Source organism: Talpa europaea (genome assembly GCF_964194135.1).
Source record: "Talpa europaea genome assembly, chromosome: 8".
Taxonomy (NCBI): domain Eukaryota; kingdom Metazoa; phylum Chordata; class Mammalia; order Eulipotyphla; family Talpidae; genus Talpa; species Talpa europaea.
Window position 1 is genome coordinate 89,061,291 of NC_140075.1, and position 13,447 is coordinate 89,074,737.

At 37.5% G+C, this 13,447-nt stretch overlaps 1 protein-coding gene across 1 annotated transcript in view; it reads left to right on the forward strand.

The window, feature by feature from the left end:
- Nucleotides 1-12,553: 12,553 nt before the first annotated feature.
- Nucleotides 12,554-13,447, forward strand: part of LRRC9 (leucine rich repeat containing 9) — a gene marked incomplete at both ends in the record, with an annotated part of 79,325 nt that continues 78,431 nt past the window's right edge. The window contains 2 exons of the mRNA XM_084239557.1: nt 12,554-12,601; nt 12,820-13,038. Coding sequence (XP_084095683.1) covers nt 12,554-12,601; nt 12,820-13,038 — 267 coding nt within the window. The remainder of the gene's footprint in view (nt 12,602-12,819; nt 13,039-13,447) is intronic.

Consider the following 13,447-nt stretch of genomic DNA (forward strand, 5'->3'; position numbering starts at 1 on the left):
TGGGTGTAATGGTCATTGGCAGATTATGACATCTACCCCACCAACTTAGTCTAGCCAGGAGTAAGAGAACTGCTGATAGCTCTGAGAAGAATGATATAGGGAGGACTTCCATCAGACTGACTTGGAGTGATGTGTCCCTTGAGAATGGGGGTGGGGATGTGGGTTGGAGTATGATGCAGTATGACCAGTTTGCCACAGCTTACCTGTGATTATTCCAAGCTGAAAGTCCTGTCTGGGGGATCCTCTCAATTCCAAGCAATCCAGAAAGATTGGTCACCCTTGGTGAGGTCAGTCTTATTTTTTTCTATATGGTATGAGTTCTCCACAGGAAAGCGTATTTCTTAATGATGAAGAGGTAAGAAAGCCAAAAGTAGGGGTAATATTCATCTCGCGCAGTTGGAATGTATTTTGTGCTTGGGTAAATAGAGGCAGGGTAAAAGCTCCCCACCCACTCCTTTCTTTGCGGTTATATTGAAACAGGTTGTAATTGGGATAAGGCTGGGCCTGTGTGACTGGCCTAGGTCACCACCTTAAAGAGGTTCATCTTTTCTCAAGTTCAACAAGGGCTTGAAATTTCTGTCTGCAGCTCTTCCAGGTCTTAAAATTGTTTCTAGTTTCTGGTCTTGGTCTGACTCGGTTCTGTCTCTTTATTTCCTAGTGACTCTGATCTACCCACTCCTCTTATTGCCACTCCTCTTGCATCTTAGTTGGATTTGACCCCATGTTCTTTGGGTGGGGTCTTTGCAGCCCATCCTCAGCAAAGGTTTGCCAACACGTCCTAATCATGCAGTCCATCACTGAACCACCTGATTCCAGGTGGAATTCAACACGGCTATCCATCAAAACCCTATGCAAAAACCTGAGCTGGGGGCTTAATCCTTAAAATCAGAGTTATTAGCTTTCTGAAGTGACATGATTTGCCCAAATCCACAAAATCAGTCAGTTCTGAAGTTAGAATTCCAAACCTTGAGCCATTTCTACTGTATCATGTTGACTCTATTAGACCATATGATTGTGTGGTAACTAGTAAAATTAGTAAGGCCACAATAACAACTTCCAAATCATATTTTAAACGTTCTGCTCAATGTGCATTATAATATTGGCACCAAATGTCAAACATGGAATTCTTCAGAATTTTAAAAGTAATCTCTACAACTTAAAGATAGGAGCATTGTTTTTAAATGCAATTTTAAATTGTGTCAAATATCTAATGGAACAGCTTCTTGACCTAGAATTCTAAGTATACTTACTCCTAATTATGAATGTTTTTCTTTTTTTCGTAATGGGATAAATATTGTCCTGAACGAGCGGCTCTCAGTGTATGGCTGGTATCTCTCAGGGCTTGTATAGTCAAAACTGATTTCATAATAATATTAAGATGCTATTTACCTTTCACTCTCATACTCTCATGAGTGTACAGTGCAGATTTTCAGAGGCTACATAATCCGAGGTTTTGCAACAGGTTAATTGAGGAAGTCAATAGTAGATGTCAGTATCCTTAGTCAGACACTTAACGAACTTCAAAAACATGAAAAATATGCTGTTTATCATCTAAGATTTTCTTTCACAAAATATGGTAATTTTTCATAGAAAAGTTTCTTATGTGCACATATAATTACTTTATTGTTCAAAATAAATTAATTTTTTATTTTCCAGGTTTTCATTTCCAACATGGCAAATATCAATTGATATAACTTGCAGAAATAAAAGCCTTTTAGGGTCCTGAATAAATTTTAAGAGTTTAAAGGAGACCAAAATGTTTGAGAGTAACTCTTCTTTCTAATCAAGAGATTTTTGTGGTGAAATTCTGAATTAAAAGCTATCTCTAATAAATATGCTTTGGTATTCTAGAAAACTGGGGGGGGGGAATAGGTATATTCTACAAATTATGAGAGTGTGTTGTTACTACAAAAAACCTGAAACAAAAACTTGTATATTGAAATACATGTACCTGTCACTCATTATGACCACTCAATGTCCAGCTTAGCTTGCATTAGAATCCCTGTATTTGTGGCTCAAATAACACTCCTTATACTTAGCAGCTCATTTAAATTGAACTTAGAAATTAGAACCAAAGGGAAGAAAATTAGTGATAAAACCTAACAGTTTAAAAGCCTTGAAAAATTAACATTTTTTTCTTTTCAATGGCATCTCCAGTTAGAAATTACTTAATGACAATCTAAAGATTTGAGGCTCAAAACAAGGACTGCAGGTGAGTTAAGTAATCATTTCAATTGAATTAGGAAGAAGTAGAAGTGATAAGTGAAGAATTACAGACGCAAAATATATCTGGGGGAAGGAGAAACTGAAGAAAACAAAGATCTCATATGAAATCACCTCATTTCTTCTCTCTTCTCCATTCTCTAATCTACAAATTTAGAGGGGGTTTAAATCTGTTCTAGTTTATTTTCTCCTTTGAATTTAAACATGGGGGTGCCAAAATAGTTCTAAATAAGAATTGCAACCATGATTAAACTTCTCAAGAAGAGTTTGACATTGACGGGGTAACTGCTTTCTTTAAAATCATAATTTTCACTCAAGTATCTTTTTAATTTCAACAAACTTTGGTTAATAAAAGGATATTAGTATATTAGGTGTTATTTTTTAGAGTCAGAATAATGAAAAGAGTCTTAATTGTTCCATAATTTCACCCCTGTTGAGCTACCACAGTAGGGCAGGGACTTTGTCCCCTGGAGTGATCCAGTGAAACAGAAGAAATAACAGAGAAGCTCGAACTGACATGGTGATGCTTTTCTATTTATTTGATATATTTTACTTCCCCTCATTGGTTCATTTCTCTTTCCTTTTCTCAAACAAACCTGTACTGTCAATGCTCTCACTAAGTTAGATAAAACGAATTCATTTTGAGAATTTTAATGTACCTGTTTTGATTTTTAAAGTCACTCTAAGGTACCATAAAAACCTGGGCTGGAAACCCATTTGCTTATCACTAGGCCTTAAGTCTCCACACAGTTGAAGTAATTTTCTGGGAACAGTGATGGTTTTTGTTAGACTAGTAATTAGTAATAGTGATCGGAAGAATTTTATTTCAACTGTTAAGTGTCTTGAGAAAGTAGACAAACTCACTTTGAAGAAAAGCAAGACAACTATGACATTGAGTATTTTGTACTACTTGTAACACTAAACCTTAGATATTTGCCCTATATTTATAGCTTTAAAGTAGCAACTTATTTAATTAAAAATACCAAAACTCTTTTTATCCAAATACTCTACTAAGATTGTGTCTGGGAAAAACAAAAGCAAAAATTATAGGCCCTTTCCTTATGAGGTATTTACAAATACTTAGGAATAAAAGTAAGAGACCTAAACAGATGGTGAAATGGTACAAAGCAACCTGCCAAAAAGGGAGAAATGGAGTCATTCTCCATTTAGTCCATTTCTCTCCAGGAAATAGTTCTTTTAGAACTACTTCAATTTAGTACAATTTAGTACATTTCTTGGGCACATGACAACACTAGGCCTTTAAATATGAACACAATAGTGGGAAGCCAGAATAAGAAGTCATCTCAGATGATCTGGTTATAAGCCAAGATTAAGGGACTTTTCCTCTGTGGCAGAAATTTCTCTGAATGTTACACAAGCCTAGCCCCAGTTATCCTTACTGCTGTAGTTCTAAAGTCACAGTGACTCAGTTGTTGACTGTTGAATCCTTGAGTTTTACCTAGGAAAAACATTCTAAAAATTATTGGCGTATACGATATAAACAAAAATGTGCATTAGTTCTCTCCCTATCTTACAAGTTAGAAAAGACACAACGGATTTCTAACAATATAATTTGATACTCTCTATACTTTTATCTAAAAACAGCTGCCTTCTCTAAAATGAAGTTGAAGTAAATAATTCACGTAGTTGATTTCTGATCCAATTTCTTAGTATCTAAGCTTGGATTTCTGAATTTTTTGCCATCTAATTAGTCTTCACATGCTAAGAAGAAATTTTGCCCCAAGATGGGTCATCCTGTTCAATTTGATTTTCAGGGAAGATAATTCTAAAAGTACAAATGTGAGTCATATTTTTCTGGTATTTGTTTTAAACATCGTGCAGTCACAAGTAGTTTATTTTTAATTAATCAATCAATGGCAGATGGGAACTGAAATTCCTGTAAAATAAAAAATATGCATACTGTTATGTATATTTAAAGTTGGATTATGAATAAAATTAATTGAATCATTAGAGATACGCTGAATTGATGACAAATGCTAGATAAATGGAAATATTTTTTAAATCTGCAGTTACGTTTTTCTCGAGAAAGCAGTTTAAAACTAGTATATTGAGTGAGGTGGCCACTTGGTGACAGAAAGAAGTACTACAGACACTATTTTGCGTGAACCGAAGTCATAAATCTACACAAGCCAAATGAACCACGAAAAATATAAAACGGTTGTCCAACAGCAACACAATGAAGACAATGTGTAACTTAACTTTTTCTAAGAGCGGCTTTTAAAAACTAAAAAGAAACAGTAATTTTAATACATTTCCATTTAACCCAATATTCTTCACACCAAATCTTCAAATGTGCATTTTACAGCACATCTCAATTCTAGCTAGCCACATGTGTCTGTGGCCACGGCTACCTTACTCGGTAGAGCAGATCTAGAGAAAGAAACGTTACATGCGGCTACTTTTTCTTTTAATTTCTCAGTTCCTCCACTCTTCTTTAAAAAAGCTCCTGCCCATCGCTTTTTAAATTCTACTTTATTTTGTACATAATGTTGTAATAATTGTAATTTGTAAGAGCTGCAAATAATGTTTGCCTCCTGGACAAAATTCTTAAAGGGACCTTAAAATCCTGTCCGAGAGGGACAAGGCCTTTGACTGGTTCATCTCGTCCCCGGAGGGCACCGGGCTTTAGGGGGCCTGCGCCCTCATCAATTCTGCTCGCTCCTCCATTGGAGGTTTCCAGGGGCCTGTCGGCTACATTCCTCCAGCAGAGGGGGACCAACCCTGGGGACTGGGGTCTGTCCCGGCCCGGTGCCGCCTTGTGACATCACAGCACCATTCCAGAGCTCAGCGGGACTCCGGACTTAGAAAGCACGAGGTTTATTTCAATAGGAAAGAGACAGGATGGGAGGAGGCGACGACTAGGTCGCCGCTCCATGCCCACATTCCAGGTGCCTGCAGTCCAGTCCTCTGACCCCAGGAAGGCAAGTGGAAAGATGGTACAGGTACAAATACACCCGCGAGCTGGAAGCAACCCATCAATTCCCAGGAGCACCAGCGGGGTCTTCCGGGAGGCCCCCGAGCTCTACGGATTGGTTGGAGGTTGCCACCACGTGATCCAGAAACGGGGAGGCCGGGCTTTGCCTGCTCCTTTCATCCCCCTCCCCACCCCGAGGTAGCGGAAAGCAGAAAGCGGGTTTCCTAGGTAACCGTGGCGGGTGGTGTGTACACACCAGGTCCTGGGCTGGAGATGGTGTCCTGCCGGCTCCTGCAAGACGGGGATTGAGAGATCGGAGTGGCTCTGCTTTGTCTTGGATTGACCCCGAATCCATCCTCTCTGGGATAAGGTGAGTGACTGTCACCTGGTGGCCTTTCGGGCATACATCACTGTTGGCCAGGCCTCGGGAGTTTTCCGGTAATGGTACAGCGGAGATAATAATCATAATGAGAGACAGTGAGGTGGCTCTATCTGAGGCTGGCAGGGTGACTGAAGAGAAGTAGGAGGAGGAACAGGAAAGTGACCCTCCGTCATTTGTGCAACCTTTTCTGCACCAGTTAAGAAAGTGGGCTGCGAGTACCAGGTGCTCATTGACCAAACCTGAAATTGCTCACCTAGAGCCGAAAGGGCATTTGTCTGGACCACAATGCCTCTGAGGGGTGTACTCTCATCCTTTTTTATACTCAAGGGAGGGAACGATTTAACCATAGAGGGCTTATGTTTGTTTTTTAAAAAGAAAGAAAAGAAACTTGATTTCCCCGGAATGAGATCCTACCCAGCTCTCATGGCAGACAGAAACATGGTCCTTTGTTATTATACTCTCTTTGGTCATGTTGGGCATATATTGTTTTAAGTTATACTATGTTGTCCTGTCTGTGGCATAATAAATTAATTCAAACCTTTCCGCAAACTTTTAGTGACCACCTAGGACATGTCAGATACTGTGACAGGCTCATAGTCACTGCGCTCAAAGAACATGTAACTAGTAGGGAGGGAAGACCTGCAAACATCATAATACAGTGTGACAGGCGGTATACACAGGACTTATCAGGTGCTACCAGAAGTCACAAAGAAGAGAATAATGCAGTACAACCAGAAAGAATTAAAGTCTTCACAGAGAAGACCCTTGATCAAAATCATTTAATTATGTATGAAATAGGCCATAAAGTCAATTGAAAAAGACTATTGTTATTTAGGACCGAGAATCAGCCAAAATAGAAAACTGTAGATGTTTCCAGAGCCTGGGATTCTCCGGGGAGTTTATGGTTGATGGACTTGAGGAGAAGGCAGGAGCCAGAGCAAGGAGAGCATGAGAACCATCCCCAGGAGGCAGAAAGCATGATCAGATCTGCCTTTGAGGATACTGACTGGCACAGTGGTGTAAAATGGGTTGGAGAGAGGTGAGACTATAGGGAGGACATTCAGTTACGGTGAAGTGGTGAGGGCCTGAACCAAGGCAGAGATGATCAGAACAGACAGGAAGAAAACATATGATATTTAAGAGTTATATGCAGGATTTAATGAATGACACAATACAGGAGAAAGAGTAAAAGAGTGAGTAAGAATAAGCCCTGGTTTCTGAATTGGGTGATTAGGACAGTGTCCTTTGCCTAGACAAGGCAATGCATGAGGAGAAGCATGCTGTTTGGAAAATATGAGTTCAGTTGTGAACATACTGACTTTGAGAAGCCTGTGACATTCAGATGTGGCTTTTCATTTGGGTAGTTAGGCTTTTTGCACAGAAAACAAGGAAGATATAGATTAGTAATTTTAACACCAGAAACTTATATAATGTTATAATACATGCTACTTCAATAAAAAAGTTTAAAGAAATCAATAAAAAGAAAACTAGAAAATCAAGACAAAAACTAGTTCTTTGCAAAATTAATAAAAACTGATCTAACCCTAATACAATTAAGAAAAGATTAAAAACATGATTTACAGCACCAAGAATTAAAGAAGACATAGCCCAATTATTACAGACATCAAAAAGACATCAAAAAGAATAACTATCAGTAGTAAATTTGAAATTATTAAATGTCTAAAAGAAGAAGTAAAAACAAGTCTGGATACTCTGATATAATTGTATCTGTTATTAAATATCTTTCCAAATTCTCAGGGACTACATGACTTTCTTTTACCCACTTAAGGAAAGAAATAAGAATCATTTTACACAAACTCTTTCAGAGATTGGAACAAGATCAAGACCATAATAACTTGATTAAAAAAACTAACAAAGATATTGTGGGATGAAAATTTTAGGGGCATCACCTTTTAAACATCACCTCTTGAAAACCGACCTTCTGAGGATAACATGATTGTATAGGGAGAAATTCCTAAGTAATGTGTAATCAAATGACTATAAATGATAAGTGAATTTATTAACTTTGTTCCATTACAACTCAATATAAATAAATTAATTTATATTTCTATATTCCAGCAACAAATAAAACATTTTAATTCAAAATTGCAATTTTACCATAATTTAAAGTCATAGAATACATAAAAATGAATATAATAAAGTATACAAAAATTGTATCTTGAAAACTGAGTCATTCATTGAGAAAAATTTAAGGCCTAGCTAAATCAAGCATTCTTGTTAAAAAAGAAAAAGGATTAGTTGTTTTTCACCCAGAAGAAAAAAAATTAATCTGAAAAGTAGGTTTGAAATAAGTAGAAACCAGAAGAAGAAAAGACAAAACAAAGAAGAAACTTTTTTTTAAAGATTTATTTACTTATTTATTTATGCATACAACTGGAGTATAGGCCAGAGGTGCAGGGGGTGAGAGGATTCACCAGAGACAGAGTGGGAAGCAGAACAGGCAGATCTACTGAAATACACTGCTAAGGGGAACAGAGGGTGAGACAGGAGAGGTCTGCCTTGCCATATGGGTTAACTCCCTGTTTGGAGATTGTGCCTGGGGATGGAACTCAGGCCTTAGCTGTGATAGTGCTGAGACTTAACCCTTAACCCCTAGGCCACCAGGGAGGCCCCAAGAATAAACTTAAAGACTCATCAGCATTGTCAAACACCATGCTAAGGTTAAGTTGAGAGCTGTAACATGCCCAGCATCTTTGCAAGTTAGATTACTGTTGAACTTGATAAGAGAACCTCTAGTGGCCTGAGGTGTCTTCAGCAGGATTACATTGACTTGACAACTGAATGGAGATAGTGGCATGTTGCTAATACTACTCTGTTTAGAGGTTTTCTATGAGGTTGTCTAAAATCAGCTATTCATAGTAGAATACAGGATAGGAGGACTTTTTTTTTTTTTTTTAGGATTTTATTTTTTTTATTTTTTATTTTTTTAATAAATTTTATTGTTATATTCCCCATACAATTGCAGCCCCCCATTCTGACCCCAATCCCTCCCCTCCCGCCCCCGCCCCCCTAAAAGTGTCTCTGGTTCATAGTTTTTTGTTGATTTTGATTTTCACTTTCTTATAGTTATTCATTTTCCTGGTCCCTTATTTAAGTTTTCTAGATTCCTGCTATGAGTGAGACCATCCGGTATTTTTCTTTTTCTTTTTGGCTTATTTCGCTGAGCATGATCCCTTCCAGCGCCATCCATGTTGCAGCAAATTGCATGTGTTTATCTTTTTTGAATGCTGAGTAATATTCCATGGTATATATGTACCACATCTTCTTGATCCAGTCATCTATTTTTGGGCATTTGGGTTGTTTCCAAAGCTTAGCTATTGTAAACAGTGCTGCTATAAACATAGGGGTGCAGGTGTTCTTTGGAATTGATGTTTCTGTGTCCTTTGGGTAAATACCTAGGAGTGGAATTGCTGGATCATATGGAAGCTCTATGTTTAGTAGGTCCAGAAATCTCCACACAGCTTTCCACAGTGGTTGGACCAGTTTGCACTCCCACCAACAGTGCAGAAGAGTTCCTTTTTCTCCACACCCTCGCCAACATTTGTTGTTGCTAGTTAAAAATATGGAACGCTTCACGAATTTGCGTGTCATCCTTGCGCAGGGGCCATGCTAATCTTCTCTGTATCGTTCCAATTTTAGTATATGTGCTGCCGAAGCGAGCACAGGATAGGAGGACTTTTTTAAAGTTAGGAATAACCTAACATTTCATATATTTACCTGAAAGCGACCTCAGAGAAGGAAAGATAGGCAGAAATGAGGAGGAAAATTTGAGATAAAAATATTTTGAGAAATACGAGGATAGGGTCATGTACATGAAGAGATTCATTTTGGGCAAAAGGGAGAATAATTTCACTTAGAGTTAATTATGGTTAAAAAAGTTTTTTAGAGGAAAAAGAAATTTAAGGAAGGTACATCTGATGGAATGGCTGTTCTCTGGAAGGATGGGGACAAGATCATCTTCTGGAAAAGAACGTGAGAAGAATGGTGAACATTTATAAAAATTACTGTCGTGAATCCTAGATCTGTATCTATAGCCCCACTTTCCTAGGAGAGGACATTGAAGAGGAAAATATAAAATGACTGTTGTTGAAGTTACAGGCCACATGTCTATAGCGACTTCAGCTCCATGCTAGTTATGTGAAATCTTCCAAAGTGGAAAGGAGAGTTGATTGGATCAATCCAATCTAAGATTTGAGATTTCAAGAGTGAAGGATGTAGAAGCTCTTGGTCGCTCCTGGTTCCCTGGAGGGATTACAGAAGACCTGTGGTTTCTCAAACAAGAAGGCCCTATAAAGAGTTTTCCCAAAGTGCAGGAGAGTAGATGCAAGCTGGTCTTAGGACACACCTCTTGACGGACTCGAAACTCAACTAAAAGACTAGGTCCACTCATGACTGGAGCAAGCACAGGAGACTCATAAATACTAGGAAGGTACAGGTACCTCATCTTTCAAATGGAATTATGCAAATTATAGAATTTGAGGATTTTGAATTATTTTACTAATTATTTTACTAATTAGCTACTGAATCAGAATATTTTTTTCTAAATGAGGGCATTGATGATGACTAGATAAGGTGAAGTGAGAGGTAAGAGATAAAGTTGATATCCCAAATATGCATATTTCTCAATTAAAAAGAAAGTAGTTTCCTACACTTGATCTTAGCCAAAAGGCTGAGAAGCGATAAAGTAGTTTCCTTAAATAAATGGAGACCTACTTCCTTTAGGGAAACTCAATATTATAGAAATGGAAGCCCTCCCTAAGTTAATCTTTACATAGACTCTAAATCAGAATGCCAAGTGAATTTTTAAAAAACTAAATACAAATAATCATAAATCTTATTTGAAAAAACAGATGTGATAGAAAAATTAATACATCTCAAAAAAAAAGAATATGGGGTTGGGGTTTATAATATAAATCAATCATTAAAGCAGATACCACAGGAATAGACAGAACTGATAAAAAGCATAGATTTAAAAGTCTAAAATTAAACTTAAATACAAGTGATACTTTAATGAATAATAAAAGGAGCAGTTCCTTTCTTCTGGAATGATATCTTGGACATAGACTACATTACTTGGACCACCATTAGGTGATGTTGGGGGTACTGACAACAGGGTTTATCCCTTGTGTGGGGGTGGGCAGGCTTTCCTCTGGTGCTCACAGACTTTAAAACTGACTGTAGGAATCCTCTTCGGATGAGGAGAGGTTCAACAAAGCCTCCTTTACTTGGCATACTATCCAGTTCAGCCTAGGAAGGGAAAACTGTGGCCTGCATAAAGACCTTTGATGGAGTATCTAAATTCTTCCAGGTTGTTTCTTGCTAAGTTCTGCCTTGCCTGCCCACAACAGCAGCTTATGCTATAGTATCTGGTGGTTGTCTAAGAGAGATGCTGTAATATCTGGGAGGTTGTCCAAGAATGGGGTAAAGATACAGTTGCCAATGGAAAGCAAGGAAGACATGAACAGTAATATCTTCCATATCTCTCCACCATCTAACCCTTTTTCACTAACCTCAATACTTCTACCATATTCCAGTCACCATTCTATCCCACTTTCATTATTACAGCAGCCCCTGAACTGGCCACCTTGCTTCTGCCCTCCACCCCTACGGTCTGTTTTCAAAACTTTAATACAACATACTATAGAAATCACATCAATCTTTGGTATCTAGTTTTACTTTTTTCAAAGAGAACACATCCCTTTAATTTGCACCCAGATCAAGAAATGCATCTTCCTCAACACTCCAGATGCCCCTCTTTTTCCTCTGCTAATCACTCAGCCACACCCAAACTTCTAATATCATAAATATTGGCTTTAAATTTTATGTGAATGAAGTCATGCAGTGTGCATGCATTGTTCAACATTGCTAGATGATTTGTGAGAATCATCCATGTTGATACAACAGTCCTTTCTTTCTCATTCTATCCCTAGGTATAAAAACAAAAGAAATATGTACCTATACCCTGCACAACAAAAATGTTCAAATTATAAACAATCCAAATGTCTACTAGCAGTAGACTCTACACTACTGAACATACTTCTTCAAAGTGTAGTGTTTTTCTTTACCATTTTGCCTAGATCTTTCTGCATCCAACCTCTCATGCCTATTCTATCTAGATCAACTTTAATCTGCATCCAGGGGAACTCATGCTAACAGCTTAGTATGTACCTTTCCATATTTCCTCCTGACATAATCAGACACACATATACATACATATATATGTGTGTGTGCATATTCTCTGTATATATGTATATATATCTATACACATATATCTGTGAGAGTTATTATAAAAAATGGGCTCACAATATACACTGTTCTACATCAAATATACACTGTTTCTACATCTTTTTCATATCATCATATTAGAACCAGGATTCATATATTTTAGAAACAATACAAAAATTAGGTTAGATTTATTGAAACTATTTTGGTATTAGTAGATCATATCACCTAAAATGAAGAAATGGGCTACTCATTTCAGTAAACAGTTATTACCATGCCAAGTATGTCCCTAAGCCCTGATGTTCTGTGTTCAGTTTTGGACTGAATAAAGGATAAACTGAACCTCAAAGGAGAGAAACAAGGGTATCTCTAGTAAGAGAACTAAAATACATGAACGAGGGGCAAGATATAAGGATGCAGAAGAACGATGTCATTGATCTTCAAGGCTTACTGTGTGGGGATATTATACTTGTTTTATTTGAACACAAAAGGCAGAATGGAACAAACGGTAGGAGTTATGGAGCACAGAGTTAAACTCGGAATAATAAATAACCTTCTAACAGAAAATTTCAGAGACAGAATGGAATATCTTTGGATCCAGATAGATCCTTGGTTACGTACATGTGGAAATACAAGGCATACGTGGGTCATTCCACCTAAGTTGCTTTAAGGTCCCTTTCAACTTGAAAAGGTACAACTCATGTTTATTTTATTTCAGCTTTTCATTTTCCTTAACAAATTTATTATTATGACCTATATTTTAATGGAAGATGATTGAATGTGAAAACTTAAACCAAGAAGAAATAATCAAAGAACTGGTGAGTCATTTCTTTTCAACTACTTTTATAAGACAATTAAATGGAACATTTTTATATTCCTTTCTGAAGTTTACCTAGAAATTTCTTCTACCCAATGACTTTTGGGAGTACATGGTACAACTTTGCCTCATGCAACTGATAATTGATAATTTATAATAACAAAAATAATATTTTGATTATTTTAAATGAATAATAACCCAATTTCTTTTTGAAAACAGTGTTTATGCAATGGTTTATCATATGAGATGATTGGACCAGAAGGAACAGATACTTCAAAACTAGAGATGTTTTTCTCAGGGTATCCCTGTATAGTTGGATTATCATTATTTCCTAATTTAACAAGTCTCACAATTGTTGCTCAAGATATAAAAGAAATTTCAGGGTTGGAGACTTGTTCACAACTTAAAGAACTCTGGATTGCCGAATGCTGCTTAGAAGTAAGTCTAAACATGCAATCTTTTTTTTTAAAGATTTATTTATTTATTTATACAAGAACTGGGGTACAGGCCACAGGCGTGGGGGAGGTGAGAGAATTCACCAGAGACAGAGTGGGGAGTAGGACAGGCAGAATGACGGAAAACACTGCTAAGGGGAGCAGCGGGCGAGACAGAAGAGGACTGCTGTGCCATGTGGATTTCTCCCCGGCTGGCAGAGAATCGAACATGCACTGCAGAGGCTGCGGACAGCTTCACAGCGCTGTGCTCAACCTGCTGCACCACAAGGGAGGCTCTAAACATGCAATCTTACATCAAGTATTTTATTGCTGAAGAAAATAGATATATACTACTTTTTAGTAATCAAGTCAGTGCAAATAAAACCAGTATTGCTTAATAATGAAACTGGTTC